Genomic DNA, 12043 nt, shown 5'->3' with positions numbered 1-12043 from the left:
GTCGTTAGTTGGCGGACACACCAATGTCGATATAGTAGAAAAACTACTTATAATTAAAGTCAAGAAAGAAAGAGATAATAAACAGAAATTTTGGCGCTAACTACAATAGCGCCTAAGTTATGATGCGACAAAAATACGAATTAATATTGCAGTGCCGTCTTTTACTCGTTTGTTCTGATTAATTGCGAACATTTTTTGTATATGTATTTCACCAAAAATAGAAGAAATTAAAACAAAATAATAAAAAAGAATCGAAATAATAATAAAAAAATAATGTAAAACATATCAAAGTAATTTAATTGTGTCATAAATTGATGTGCGCCACAAGTGAAAGGTATCTGTCGTATAAACCTTTATAATACGGTCCTGAGCATCCCTAGTAAACTGAAATTCGAAATCGGTTCGTTAGAATTATACAGTGCATGAAATAAGTAACGTGTAATTTACGTGATACAGAAGAATCTTAATTCCAAAGTAGATTTAAATTGAAATAATATACTTAAAAATTGTTTGTGTTTAAATAGAAGATTTAAGTAAGTAATCTAAATAATCAGTGAAATATAATTTGTTGAAAACAATAGATACAAAAAATATCATTAAAGATAACTGTAAAAATATTAAATATGTTTTCCAAAATATTTGAATTAAATTGAATTAAGTGTGTATGCGTACTCGACAAATTATCAAACACATTCTGTATAAATAATATTCATGAAGAATAACAGTTTATTGTGAAAATTGAAAAAAAAGAATAAACATCTCATAAATATTAAAAAATATTATTTATAAATATATTATTAATTGTTTACAGATATACACAGAAAATGCAGCGACCATTCAGAATAAGAAAAGAAATAGCATTTTTAATGAATCAACCACCAGAAGGAATGTTTTGTTTTAGAAAAGAAGGTACCGATGATGGTATAATAGTTACTATCGTTGGTCCACCTGGATGTGCTTATGAAGCAAATGTTCTTGAGTTAGATCTCGATTTGCCATTTCGATATCCATTTCAGCCACCACATATAAAATTTCGCACGCCAGTTTATCATCCAAATATTGATAACAATGGTCGCATATGTTTAGATTTATTAAGAATGCCACCTAATGGTGCTTGGAAACCAACTTTAAAATTAGCTGATATTTTAATTGCTATTAAATTATTACTTTTACATCCTAATGTCGATGATCCGCTAATGCCAGAAATTGCAGATGAATATATAAATAATAGATTTATGTTTGAAATTAAAGCTCGTAATTTTGAAGATGGCAAAAGAAAGAGAGATCTAACTCCTAGCATATTTTAATCGGATTACAAATGAGTATTATAATCAATTTTATTTAATGTTGACATAAAACTATGCATAATTCTTTCTTTCCCTTGCTTAGTTTCAAATATTGACTTTAAAAATGGTTTCCTTTTTTTACAATATATCATATTTTTCTTAATAAAAGTACGTATTACAATTCTTACAAAATGTTTATGTTGTACATGCATCTTTCTTATACTTGTATACGCATTACTTTTATCAAAAAATGTTGGTTCATTTTTTGTTCATAAATTTGTTAAATAAAAATACATTCAAGATACAATAAACCTTATTTTTTTTTCTTTTCTTTTTAAATATAATTTACACCTTATGAAGTATACTGAACGAACAATTAGGCACGCAACAAAGGCAGTTGAAAATATCTTTTTTTTTTTTTATCATCTACTATTACATATAAATTTATAATAAGCAACAATAGTTTATACAATCAATACGGAAAAATGGATAATACAAATTCTTTTTTATTTTACAAGTATCACATCGAAGCAATTAATGAAGATTATTATAAATTGTATAATTCCTTATTCCCTTGATCCAAATGAATATTTTCTTATTTGGAATTGTCACGAATTTATAACGTATTCATAACACAGATAAAATATAAACTTGACGTAAGCAAAGATTATTAAATAATCGATTTAATAATTTTTTATATCATACAAATTTTAAGTTATTTATAAAAATTAATAAAAGTCATTATGCTAATGATTATCTAGGAAGATTTATATTACTTTTGGACTGATAATCATTTACCAAAAGTTATACACTTTGAATATAATATTATATATAATGTTCTATAAAGAGATCATCACAATTTTATTTGTCTTAAATATAAAATTGACATACACTCAAAATATAACGTTAATCTAAATTTTCATGCTAATAATTATAAATAGCTTGTAATAGAAATGTATATAGATAAAATTCAATATTATTATACCCTTCAAATTATAAATGAAAATATTTATACTTCAATAATAAACCCTGCTTCCAATTAGAAAATACATCAAATTTTATACGATAACATTAAGCATTGTATACAAAAACAATACAAAGCTCAAACTATTTTTAGAAAGCTAACATAAGAAAGATATATTTATAAGAAATATTGAAAACATTCGTAAAGCATTTCTATCACTCATATTAAGTATTTGCAAATAACTTGAAAGACAAGTAAATTTGAATATAATCATGCTGAAAATGAATGGCAACTTATGTTCATTGCTATTACTGCATGACCATGTAAATTTCATCTTGTGAAGAATGTTGTACTTCAAGATGATAAGAATTGATGACTTTTGGTCTAGGTGACATTGGAACGTATTCAGAATGATCTACTATTGCTTGCTGTGGATGCATTATTTTATATTCAGAAAGTGGTGTGATGTCATTTGGTGTAACAGATCTAGTATCTCCTTCAGAATCTAAACCATCTTCGCTAATACTGCAAAAGATTAATGTATAAAATTAAATTGATATAATAAAAGTATTCCAGAAATAAAATACCGTTTAATGAAACGAACCTGCCATTCCTAGTAGATGCAGATCCACACCGTTGTCGAGGTGGTAACGGTGGTGGTTGCAATTGAAGACCATGAGAACTAAAAATAAGTTCTTCTGGATCTTCATAAAAATTAGAAGTTACTGATACAATTCTGGAACAATTAGTATTATCAATAATTTCTTCATAAACTCCGGAAGCCACAGAAACATTGGAAACTCTTCTATTTGATGAAGTATCATCTAAATCTTTAATACTAGATACAATATCAGGAATACTAGATGTTTTTTCTTGATAAATATTATCGAAAACTCTATTGAGAATAGGTTTCTTCCCATTCACAACTTTATCAAGACTGTGACTGTTTGTCATATCATTTAACGATTTGACATCATTTCCTGAACGAGAAGATAAAAGTAATCCCAATCCTGCATTAATAAGACTAAATGCAATTTTGCTCTTTATTGCTGGAAAAGTTGTTGTACTTTCTTCACAATGTCCTAATATTCTAAGATCACCTTCGCTTAAACTTAAAGGCCTCTGATCGATATGTCTGTGTCTTGGACCACGGCCCTGAGTTACTAAGTCTTGTAACAATTTACTAGCCTTTAAACAAAATACATGAAGTTCCCCGACTCCAGCACGGAACTCTTTAGTGGTATGAATTACACATATACGTTTAACATCTTCTGGACGACCTGCTGTAGTTAAATGAAATTCTTTCATTTCTTTCCATTCTAGATGTAGTACTATTTCACCAGAATGAATATCTTTGATAAATACTCCTATTTGACTGGCTACTAAATCTCCATATAAACCTATAGAAAATTAGAAATGATTTTAATACATTATATGTAAAAATGTAAGTAATGCCACCAAATTAGAATTAATAAATTTAAAATACAATAAGTACCAGTTAAACCAGCCAATCTGGAATGTGCGTTATCTATTATAGAAATATTATAGGACCCATCCATGAATCTATGTCTTCTTGGTTTTAATAATTGACGAATATTTGACATCCAACGTTGTGTCTCTGTTTCAGAGCAACCAGATAGATACAATAATGGTTTTCTTTCTTTATTTAAAAATATGCCAAATGCAAACTGTTTAGATTTGGATTGAGTACGATATACAATAGCATCGTAAGGTACTATAATAGAATTGTCCTTTTCATTTTGAGAAATCCCACCACTGCTTATACCATGGTCTAATTGTATTTCTAAACCTGGTCCCAATTTTTTCACCATACACCAATGTCTTTTCCAAACTTTCCATGGTGCTAATGATCTTTTTCTCACTTTTTGTGTTATACATCTTGTTCCTGACAACTTAGCATCCAAAAAGCCACAATATATTTCTGTATCTTCTGCCATATATTATAAATAATAATGTTCCCTAATAATGTACACAAAATAAAATTAACTTAATTATATTATTATTAAAGAAAATCATAAAACAATAATTAGCAACAATTATTCTAAATATTATAACAGTATAAATGTATGCGTTTGAAATTTATTAAAATAAAATAAGACATTTTTAATAATAAATTTGTATACGCAAAATAAACAGATATATGAGAAGAGAGGTAGAAAATGATAAAAGGAGATAGACAAAAGAGAAAGAGAGAAAAAGAAATGAAATAACCTTTCACAAATCATTTAGTAACTAGTCACTTTAAATCTTCTTAATTTTTAAATGATCAAAATGAAAATAAATCATCGTTGCTAATTGTTGAAATATAAAATCGGTGTTCGTTAAATCTCTTCGATGTATGACAATATATAATCACTTTAAACTACAGATGCTGATTTTAAATCGATATCTCGAAGCTCGATCTTACGCGTCACAATTTTCGATATATTTTAGAATTAATTAGAAAAATTATAATTTATATATAGATACCACGAGAATTAATTTTTTATTTAAAGACAAATAAATTTTTGTATCGACAATATAATTGTAAAATAAAAAAAACTTAATATTTCAGAACATAATCGTACTTTTTCTTGTTATGAATTATAATGTTGGCTTCCCTGACGTGGAAAGTCGTTACCTAGTCGATATGTTGGACTTCCTGAGATGAAAAATTGTTTGGTTTGTTTGTATTACATTATATTCAGCGTTGCTAAGAGAAATCCCTCTCATGTAAAATAACATAACCCCCACTGCCAGTCAACACGTCACCCAAGTCACGTGACAAGGGTTATGCTTGAGATACGTTGACACACCTTAAACCTAACCTAATCATTAATCTTATATCCTACTTTCTCCCACCACCATTCTATTTAATCTCTTTTTTTTTTTTTTTTTTTTAATATGGTAACGCTAATTATTATCCAGAATTTAAAACCAACTAATAGTATTTTGCAATTAAATATTAGTTGAAACAAACATGTTACAAATTTGAAAATTAAATTGATTGTATTAGAAATCATTCTTTGATGAATTTCCTTAATTTACATATATTAGGAATAAAAAGACAATGCTTTAAGTTTATATTCATTTGATCAATAATATAAACATTCTTTGTCATTGACATTAATATTAATAAAGGAAAGATGCGAATTATGTATTCCTTATTAGATATGGAATAAATTGAAGGTATAGCAATAAGGTGTCAATGACGTTATCGCTGAAACAGTCATCATTATTAAACATGTAATCTGTTTAATCTGTTACTCTTAGCAACGAGTCAGACAACAGACAACAACAATTATTCAGTTTAATGTACTTTTCTATTAATAGGCAAGTATTTTTTTATTAGAACCAATATTTTTATCTTACACAGTATCATCAATCTATTATTCATATTTGCAATTTCATAAAAATAAATTTTTATTTATTTATAAATTCATAATGTTTAAAACTAAAAAAAAAAACTGAAATTAATTATCTGTAATAATTTGAATGATTGTTGGTATATATATTTATATTTATAAATAAATATAAATTATTATAATTATAATTATATTTATAAATAAATATAAATATAAATATTTATTGTAAGTATTTATAATAGGTATATATTATATAAGTATTATAATAAATATTTATTTATTAAATATAAATATCTAATATCATTGAAAGAAGAAAACAAAATAATATGGTTACTCTTCTTTCACGCTGTAATTATATGCACGCTACGCAAGTATTATTTGTGACTGGTAAAAGTATAATTTATTCGGAATAGTTTGCGTGTCCTCACTGTCACCGACATCTCCATAATGACGTTATACTAATAGCCCTTAAAGTTCCCTCTGATATAATGATAGTAAAATTGCTAATAAATAAACCTATTAGAGTTCCTACCTATTTATCCTTGTTGTTGAATAAGACTTACTTATCCTTGTAGCTTCGTACAGGACAGTATTCCTTAAGAAATCTTTCATAAATAATCATATAATAGTTTAAGCAACTGTTATTGAATAAAACAAATCAAATAATTATAATCAAATATACAAATTATTACATCTTGCATAACTTTTTTCAAAATGTTACGCCGTAAAAGGGTAAAAATTTAATTTGATTATTATTTTCTTTATTATTTCTTTAATTTTATTTAATAACGTTAAAAATGTTATTCATTGTACAGGGTGCCGGAAAAGGTATTAAAAGAATGGCTAAGAAAACAATACCTACTGCACTTCAAACTGATGTTACTAATGACGATGAATGGGCTCAAATCTTAACTAAAAAAGGCTTGTTAGGAAAGTACTATTACTTGAATAAAAAAAAATCTCTAGTATTGTTATTACTTTTTTCTTTTACAGTGGTTGATATTTATGCTGCATGGAGTGGACCATGTACGGGTATGGTGAGCACTTTAAAAAAACTTAAAATGGAAATTGGTGGGGACGCGTTAAGTTATGCTACGGTAATTTCATCTATTTTTATTATCAATGAAGTTTTTAATAACGATTGAAACACTAATGAATAATTTTACAGGCAAGGTGCGATAACATTACGGATCTTCAACGTTTTAAAGAAAAAAGCGAACCTATTTGGATGTTTATTCGTGTAAATAAATGTGTTTAGTTAATTTCATTGAAAAAAATGAGATAATAAATATTTATATTAATATTTTCACAGGATGGTATGATGATTAATTTAATGTTCGGCGCACATTGTCCACAATTGGTCAAAATGTTGACCACGGAATTTCAAAGAATTCAAAATGGGGATGAACCGGAGTAAGTTTGTATATTACGTATTTTATATTAATATCTTATTTCTATATTTATTTTTAAATTATAGATTCTGTATATCTGTAAACGAATGTAGCCCGGAAGAAAATACACGAATGCGAATAGCTGAAGAAGCTCGAATACTTAAAGAAGCAGAAAAGAAAGCTCAAAAAGGTATTTGCAAATGCATTGATATCCATTATTACAATTAAATAAATTTTTATTATAAATAATTATTTACGCCTATACTGAATCTCTTATAGAAGCAGAAACTAAAGCAAAATATGAAGCAGAAATGAATCATTTAATTAACTCGTTAATTGATGAAACTTGTCTCTTATTATATCCATGGATATTTAAGGACGAAGAAGGTCATAAAAGAGATAAAAAATGTAGCCCACCATACGTGGAATTAGTTGAAGAAATATTGCCAGGAAATTATATTATTGAACAAGAGATACGAAAACGATTAAATGAAGATATCCTTGATAAAATGTTTCACGAGGTATTTTCTTTTCAACTTTAATATTTTTTTTTATAAATTTTTAAGATTACACAAATCACAAGTAAATAATTTCTTCTTTTTAGTCTGATTATGTACTCACGGATCGTGCAAGACAATTGATTTTAGACGGTAAATGTATGCTTATGCGTTTAAGAAGAAATGAATCTACAAATGAAATGGACGTTCATCAACATTTGATTACTTTACTGTTTGGAGAACCAGTGTTACCTTCAACAGATCAATGCTTCACGGATGAAATGTAAAATATAAATAATTCTTAATAAGGAATAACTATATTTTAAATCTTTCTTACCGTAATAGTTATTTATCTCAGATTTCGATAGAAAATGAATGTTTTTGACAATAAGATTATTTGTTTAATAGATATTGTGGTCGACATCGACCGGGTGTAATATCACCAGAAATGGAAAATGATCCATTTCCTATTGTCTGGACTCCACCTAATGCTAGAAACAAGGCAACCGTATTTCGTTTGATTTTCAGTAAATATACAGATACTACATATCCAGTAAGTAAGTACGCGATTTGAAATATTTAAATATCAAAAAAATTAATTTAACCATTAAACAAAATTTCACAGTATGAAGATAAGTCAAAAAATGAACCAATAATTATTTTTAAATACGACAGTACGAGGAAGAACGAATTAAAAATGGTTTTAGAAATGTACAACGATGAAGTCGTAGATTTTGGAGTTTTTGAGTGTGATAAACTTTCAAATATTAAAATGATAGCAAAATCAATTGAAGATTTCGAATCTAATATTGAAGAAAAAACAGGGTACATTTTAAAAAATTTAATGTTATATACTCAAAACTATAAGACTACTAAGAGATTTCATATTTTTCCTTACAGTTATGAAGTATTTATATGTACTGTAAAAAAGATAGGACGCGAAGCCTTTTTAGCATTTGCTGGCATTGGTCCATTTTATGTTAGTGATAATCATGAAAGTGCAAACGAAGAATCGAAATTATACTTTCCAAATGTTAGTGCTTTGGAAGAAATACAGTCTGATGATGAAGATAAACAAGAAGAAGTAATAGATGATGCAGTGACGACAGAAAACATTAATTAAATTATTGTGAAAAAGGAAAAGATAACAAAAATTATAAAAACGTGTAAAACCAGCATTTATTTTCCATAAGTTCAATGGCACAATAAATGATGGCATACATTTAAGAGTTTACTTCTTATAACCACAACTACGCCTACGGCCTCTGGCTCTTTCAAACTTCCTACCCTTTGAACGTACTAATGGTTTGGTATGAGAGTGTGGAACACCTGGTGCCAATCCAAAGTGTTTCACAGCCTCACGTGCATTACGTCTACCTTGCATTAAAACTGTCTTTTTCCCAAGAGGAGCACGAAGAGCTAACTGATCAAATGTAATTATTTCACCACCAGCTTTCAAGATGCGGCCTCTAGCTTTTTCAGTAATACGTAGTGCACAAACCTAAGATACAAAATAAGCATATGTTATTAATTAAATTCTATAGAAATAAACTACACATATGTAAATTTCAATGACTATATGTATTGTACAAATCTTACTGTTAATTTTGGAACTTCAAAGATCCTGGAATCATCTGTAACAGTTCCAACAATAACTGCAATACAGTTTTCATGACCAGGTTTCTTCATAAATCTAACAACACGTGCTAAAGAAATCGGAGGTCGATGAATCCTGCTCATAAACAGACGTCTCAGAATGATTTGATTGAACTTTGAGTTCGTCCTACGTGCCAGGAATCGGTAGAGCTAGAATATAAAGAAAAGCATCTTTAAAAGATCTTGACAATCAACAATTGTTTTCAATTGTACAATATATAATTATGTACTGTGTATCCATGTATCAACTAGTATAATTGCCTTTTCTTTTAAACGAAAAGACAGAATAGGAAAGCTGACTAATTTCTATAGCGAATTTACAAAATTGAATTAGTCTATAATTGTATAAGACTAACACAGAGTGCTATTCGCATAACCTTACAAAAAAGATAACCTCACTTCTAAAAAAGCATTGTCAAGGTTTCAAAAAAAAAAATAAAACTTCAGTTAGAGGTTTAATATAAGAAAATGGAGAGACTCTTCTCGACAAAAACAAATAAAAAGAATGACTTACTTTTACAAGAAGTCGTAAATAAACATCTTGAGATTTTGGTTCGGTTCGTCGAACCTTTCTATCGTGTTTGTGATTAATATCAATCCCCTGGAATAAAAATAGTTATCGTTAAATTAGGCTTTCTTATTCAACATTTATAAAAGAATTATATTTTGTTTCGATTTTTACACAAATGAGACATTTTGTTTGATTTTATTAAGAATATAAAATATTCACGTGAACTCACCATTTTGATAATCCGGAAGAGAAAGTACGCTCAGATGTATCTTGAACTAAATGAACAACCTGCTGTGTAGAGGGCGCTAAAGACGAACTTTTAAAATTATGATTTACCTGTAAACTTTATTAATACAAATTTTATTTTTTGATAACATAATTTTATATTAGGAATTACAATTTTTATTTATTTTTTTATAAATTAATCAAAAATCAATATTTAAAAATTTTACGAATCATGTTGATTGAAGGGACTGCATTTACAACCATAGATGAATTAGTTCAGTTACGCACTCTATAGTATATTTCATACACTATTGGTTTGTATTTACATGTTACCACTAATATATATAATTCAGTTAATTCATGAAAAACTTATATGTTACATGAAATAACTGGACGTATTTAGGAAACATTAAAAAAATGTTATTATATACTATAATTAATTATTTTAAAAAATAATTATATAAAGCATGATTTCTCAAAAGACGACTATTTAAAGTATAAGACTATAGCATTAATTACGCAATATATTTATCTATAACTTCACATTATAATTATTAAATGATAAAATATTTAAAAAATAAAGTAAACATCAATTTATTTGCCGATTTATCCCACAAGAGTATCATAATAAAAAAGTGTTTCGAGATTTCTTTGATGAATGTTTCTTTTGTTATTTTTCTTAAAACTACTACTAATTATGATTGTAAATAAACAAAATAATTAAAAGAATTGATTTTATGATTTATTTTATATTACAATTATTTAAAAGAACAATTTACTTCTTATAACCACAACTACGCCTACGGCCTCTGGCTCTTTCAAACTTCCTACCCTTTGAACGTACTAATGGTTTGGTATGAGAGTGTGGAACACCTGGTGCCAATCCAAAGTGTTTCACAGCCTCACGTGCATTACGTCTACCTTGCATTAAAACTGTCTTTTTCCCAAGAGGAGCACGAAGAGCTAACTGATCAAATGTAATTATTTCACCACCAGCTTTCAAGATGCGGCCTCTAGCTTTTTCAGTAATACGTAGTGCACAAACCTAAGATACAAAATAAGCATATGTTATTAATTAAATTCTATAGAAATAAACTACACATATGTAAATTTCAATGACTATATGTATTGTACAAATCTTACTGTTAATTTTGGAACTTCAAAGATCCTGGAATCATCTGTAACAGTTCCAACAATAACTGCAATACAGTTTTCATGACCAGGTTTCTTCATAAATCTAACAACACGTGCTAAAGAAATCGGAGGTCGATGAATCCTGCTCATAAACAGACGTCTCAGAATGATTTGATTGAACTTTGAGTTCGTCCTACGTGCCAGGAATCGGTAGAGCTAGAATATAAAGAAAAGCATCTTTAAAAGATCTTGACAATCAACAATTGTTTTCAATTGTACAATATATAATTATGTACTGTGTATCCATGTATCAACTAGTATAATTGCCTTTTCTTTTAAACGAAAAGACAGAATAGGAAAGCTGACTAATTTCTATAGCGAATTTACAAAATTGAATTAGTCTATAATTGTATAAGACTAACACAGAGTGCTATTCGCATAACCTTACAAAAAAGATAACCTCACTTCTAAAAAAGCATTGTCAAGGTTTCAAAAAAAAAAAAATAAAACTTCAGTTAGAGGTTTAATATAAGAAAATGGAGAGACTCTTCTCGACAAAAACAAATAAAAAGAATGACTTACTTTTACAAGAAGTCGTAAATAAACATCTTGGGATTTTGGTTCGGTTCGTCGAACCTTTCTATCGTGTTTGTGGTTAATATCGATCCCCTGGAATAAAAATAGTTATCGTTAAATTAAGCTATCTTTTTTGTATCTGCAGAAGAATTATATATTTTTTCAATTTTTGCATAAATGAGAGATTTCGTTAAGTTTTCGAAAGAAAAGAGAATCTTAATATCGTCTTACCATTATGAAAAACCGGAAAAGAAACCACTACAGAATTACTAACGCGACATGAAAGAAAGGAAGATGTAGAGCAGTGGTTCCCAAAATGGGAACTTTAAAACACGAAGATAGAATCATAGCAATATGAATTTAATATTTTAATTATTACTATATGAACAGAAAGTTTCATATATTATTTAAATATAAATTAATTGTAATAAATAATAA

The 12043-nt window shown here is 27.7% G+C and overlaps 5 protein-coding genes across 17 annotated transcripts; 2 read left to right on the top strand and 3 right to left on the bottom strand.

Annotated features, from left to right (window-relative positions):
* The first annotated feature begins 185 nt into the window (after positions 1–185).
* On the top strand, positions 186–1307 carry LOC107064886 (ubiquitin-conjugating enzyme E2 T). Of its 2 annotated transcripts, none has more exons than XM_015318098.2 (2): positions 186–334; positions 812–1307. In XM_015318098.2, exons 1-2 carry the CDS (start codon positions 315–317, stop codon positions 1305–1307), a joined length of 516 nt encoding a protein of 171 aa, XP_015173584.1. In that variant the 5' UTR covers positions 186–314. The 2 variants fall into 2 exon arrangements, with proteins under 2 accessions (XP_015173584.1, XP_015173656.1); XM_015318170.2 differs by lacking the exon at positions 186–334 and adding an exon at positions 379–533.
* A 281-nt stretch (positions 1308–1588) lies between these two features.
* Positions 1589–4970, bottom strand: LOC107064300 (uncharacterized). Of its 3 annotated transcripts, none has more exons than XM_015316823.2 (4): positions 4839–4970; positions 3746–4230; positions 2855–3650; positions 1589–2775 (listed from the first exon to the last, which is right to left on the bottom strand). In XM_015316823.2, the coding sequence occupies exons 2-4, from the start codon at positions 4206–4208 to the stop codon at positions 2559–2561; spliced, it is 1476 nt and encodes a 491-aa protein (XP_015172309.1). In that variant the 5' UTR covers positions 4209–4230; positions 4839–4970; the 3' UTR covers positions 1589–2558. The 3 variants fall into 3 exon arrangements, with proteins under 3 accessions (XP_015172309.1, XP_015172298.1, XP_089034765.1); XM_015316812.2 differs by lacking the exon at positions 4839–4970 and adding an exon at positions 4483–4817; XM_089178639.1 differs by lacking the exon at positions 4839–4970 and having other exon boundaries at positions 3746–4472.
* Positions 4912–8730, top strand: LOC107064284 (uncharacterized). 10 transcript variants are annotated; one of them, XM_089178610.1, is made up of 10 exons: positions 4912–4932; positions 6431–6545; positions 6609–6712; positions 6784–6855; positions 6928–7028; positions 7093–7196; positions 7286–7527; positions 7611–7786; positions 7912–8056; positions 8129–8730. In XM_089178610.1, exons 1-10 carry the CDS (start codon positions 4918–4920, stop codon positions 8624–8626), a joined length of 1572 nt encoding a protein of 523 aa, XP_089034736.1. In that variant the 5' UTR covers positions 4912–4917; the 3' UTR covers positions 8627–8730. The 10 variants fall into 10 exon arrangements, with proteins under 10 accessions (XP_089034736.1, XP_015172243.2, XP_015172261.2 ...); XM_015316775.2 differs by lacking the exon at positions 4912–4932 and adding exons at positions 5170–5439; positions 5524–5583 and having other exon boundaries at positions 6431–6712; XM_089178613.1 differs by lacking the exon at positions 4912–4932 and adding an exon at positions 5170–5583.
* On the bottom strand, positions 8665–9965 carry LOC107064301 (large ribosomal subunit protein eL18). The gene is made up of 4 exons (XM_015316839.2): positions 9900–9965; positions 9674–9760; positions 9103–9309; positions 8665–9004 (listed from the first exon to the last, which is right to left on the bottom strand). Exons 1-4 carry the CDS (start codon positions 9900–9902, stop codon positions 8735–8737), a joined length of 567 nt encoding a protein of 188 aa, XP_015172325.1. The 5' UTR covers positions 9903–9965; the 3' UTR covers positions 8665–8734.
* Positions 9966–10615: 650 nt separating this feature from the next.
* RpL18 (ribosomal protein L18) lies at positions 10616–11975 on the bottom strand. The gene is made up of 4 exons (XM_015316851.2): positions 11837–11975; positions 11612–11698; positions 11039–11245; positions 10616–10940 (listed from the first exon to the last, which is right to left on the bottom strand). Exons 1-4 carry the CDS (start codon positions 11837–11839, stop codon positions 10671–10673), a joined length of 567 nt encoding a protein of 188 aa, XP_015172337.1. The 5' UTR covers positions 11840–11975; the 3' UTR covers positions 10616–10670.
* Between the last annotated feature and the right edge of the window lie 68 nt (positions 11976–12043).

The sequence above is a fragment of the Polistes dominula genome, unplaced genomic scaffold (genome assembly GCF_049000335.1).
Source record: "Polistes dominula isolate Pdom_NZ unplaced genomic scaffold, Pdom_raw_medaka contig_373, whole genome shotgun sequence".
Taxonomy (NCBI): domain Eukaryota; kingdom Metazoa; phylum Arthropoda; class Insecta; order Hymenoptera; family Vespidae; genus Polistes; species Polistes dominula.
Note: the sequence above shows the minus strand (reverse complement) of the source record. Positions and strands in the feature narration are given on the sequence as shown.

Excerpts from the sequence above, each read along its gene's own strand:
- LOC107064886 (XM_015318098.2), top strand. The coding sequence starts at position 315 with ATGTGCGCCACAAGTGAAAG. Across the intron at positions 335-811 it reads ATGTGCGCCACAAGTGAAAG|ATATACACAGAAAATGCAGC; the intron begins GTATCTGTCGTA and ends AATTGTTTACAG.
- LOC107064300 (XM_015316823.2), bottom strand. The coding sequence starts at position 4,208 with ATGGCAGAAGATACAGAAATATATTGTGGCTTTTTGGATGCTAAGTTG. Across the intron at positions 3,651-3,745 it reads CAGATTGGCTGGTTTAACTG|GTTTATATGGAGATTTAGTA; the intron begins GTACTTATTGTA and ends AATTTTCTATAG. Across the intron at positions 2,776-2,854 it reads GCATCTACTAGGAATGGCAG|TATTAGCGAAGATGGTTTAG; the intron begins GTTCGTTTCATT and ends AATCTTTTGCAG.
- LOC107064284 (XM_015316746.2), top strand. Across the intron at positions 7,029-7,092 it reads CAAAATGGGGATGAACCGGA|ATTCTGTATATCTGTAAACG; the intron begins GTAAGTTTGTAT and ends TTTAAATTATAG. Across the intron at positions 8,057-8,128 it reads ATACAGATACTACATATCCA|TATGAAGATAAGTCAAAAAA; the intron begins GTAAGTAAGTAC and ends AAAATTTCACAG.
- LOC107064301 (XM_015316839.2), bottom strand. Across the intron at positions 9,310-9,673 it reads ATTTACGACTTCTTGTAAAA|CTCTACCGATTCCTGGCACG; the intron begins GTAAGTCATTCT and ends TTTATATTCTAG. Across the intron at positions 9,005-9,102 it reads TTGAAGTTCCAAAATTAACA|GTTTGTGCACTACGTATTAC; the intron begins GTAAGATTTGTA and ends TTTGTATCTTAG.
- RpL18 (XM_015316851.2), bottom strand. Across the intron at positions 11,246-11,611 it reads ATTTACGACTTCTTGTAAAA|CTCTACCGATTCCTGGCACG; the intron begins GTAAGTCATTCT and ends TTTATATTCTAG. Across the intron at positions 10,941-11,038 it reads TTGAAGTTCCAAAATTAACA|GTTTGTGCACTACGTATTAC; the intron begins GTAAGATTTGTA and ends TTTGTATCTTAG.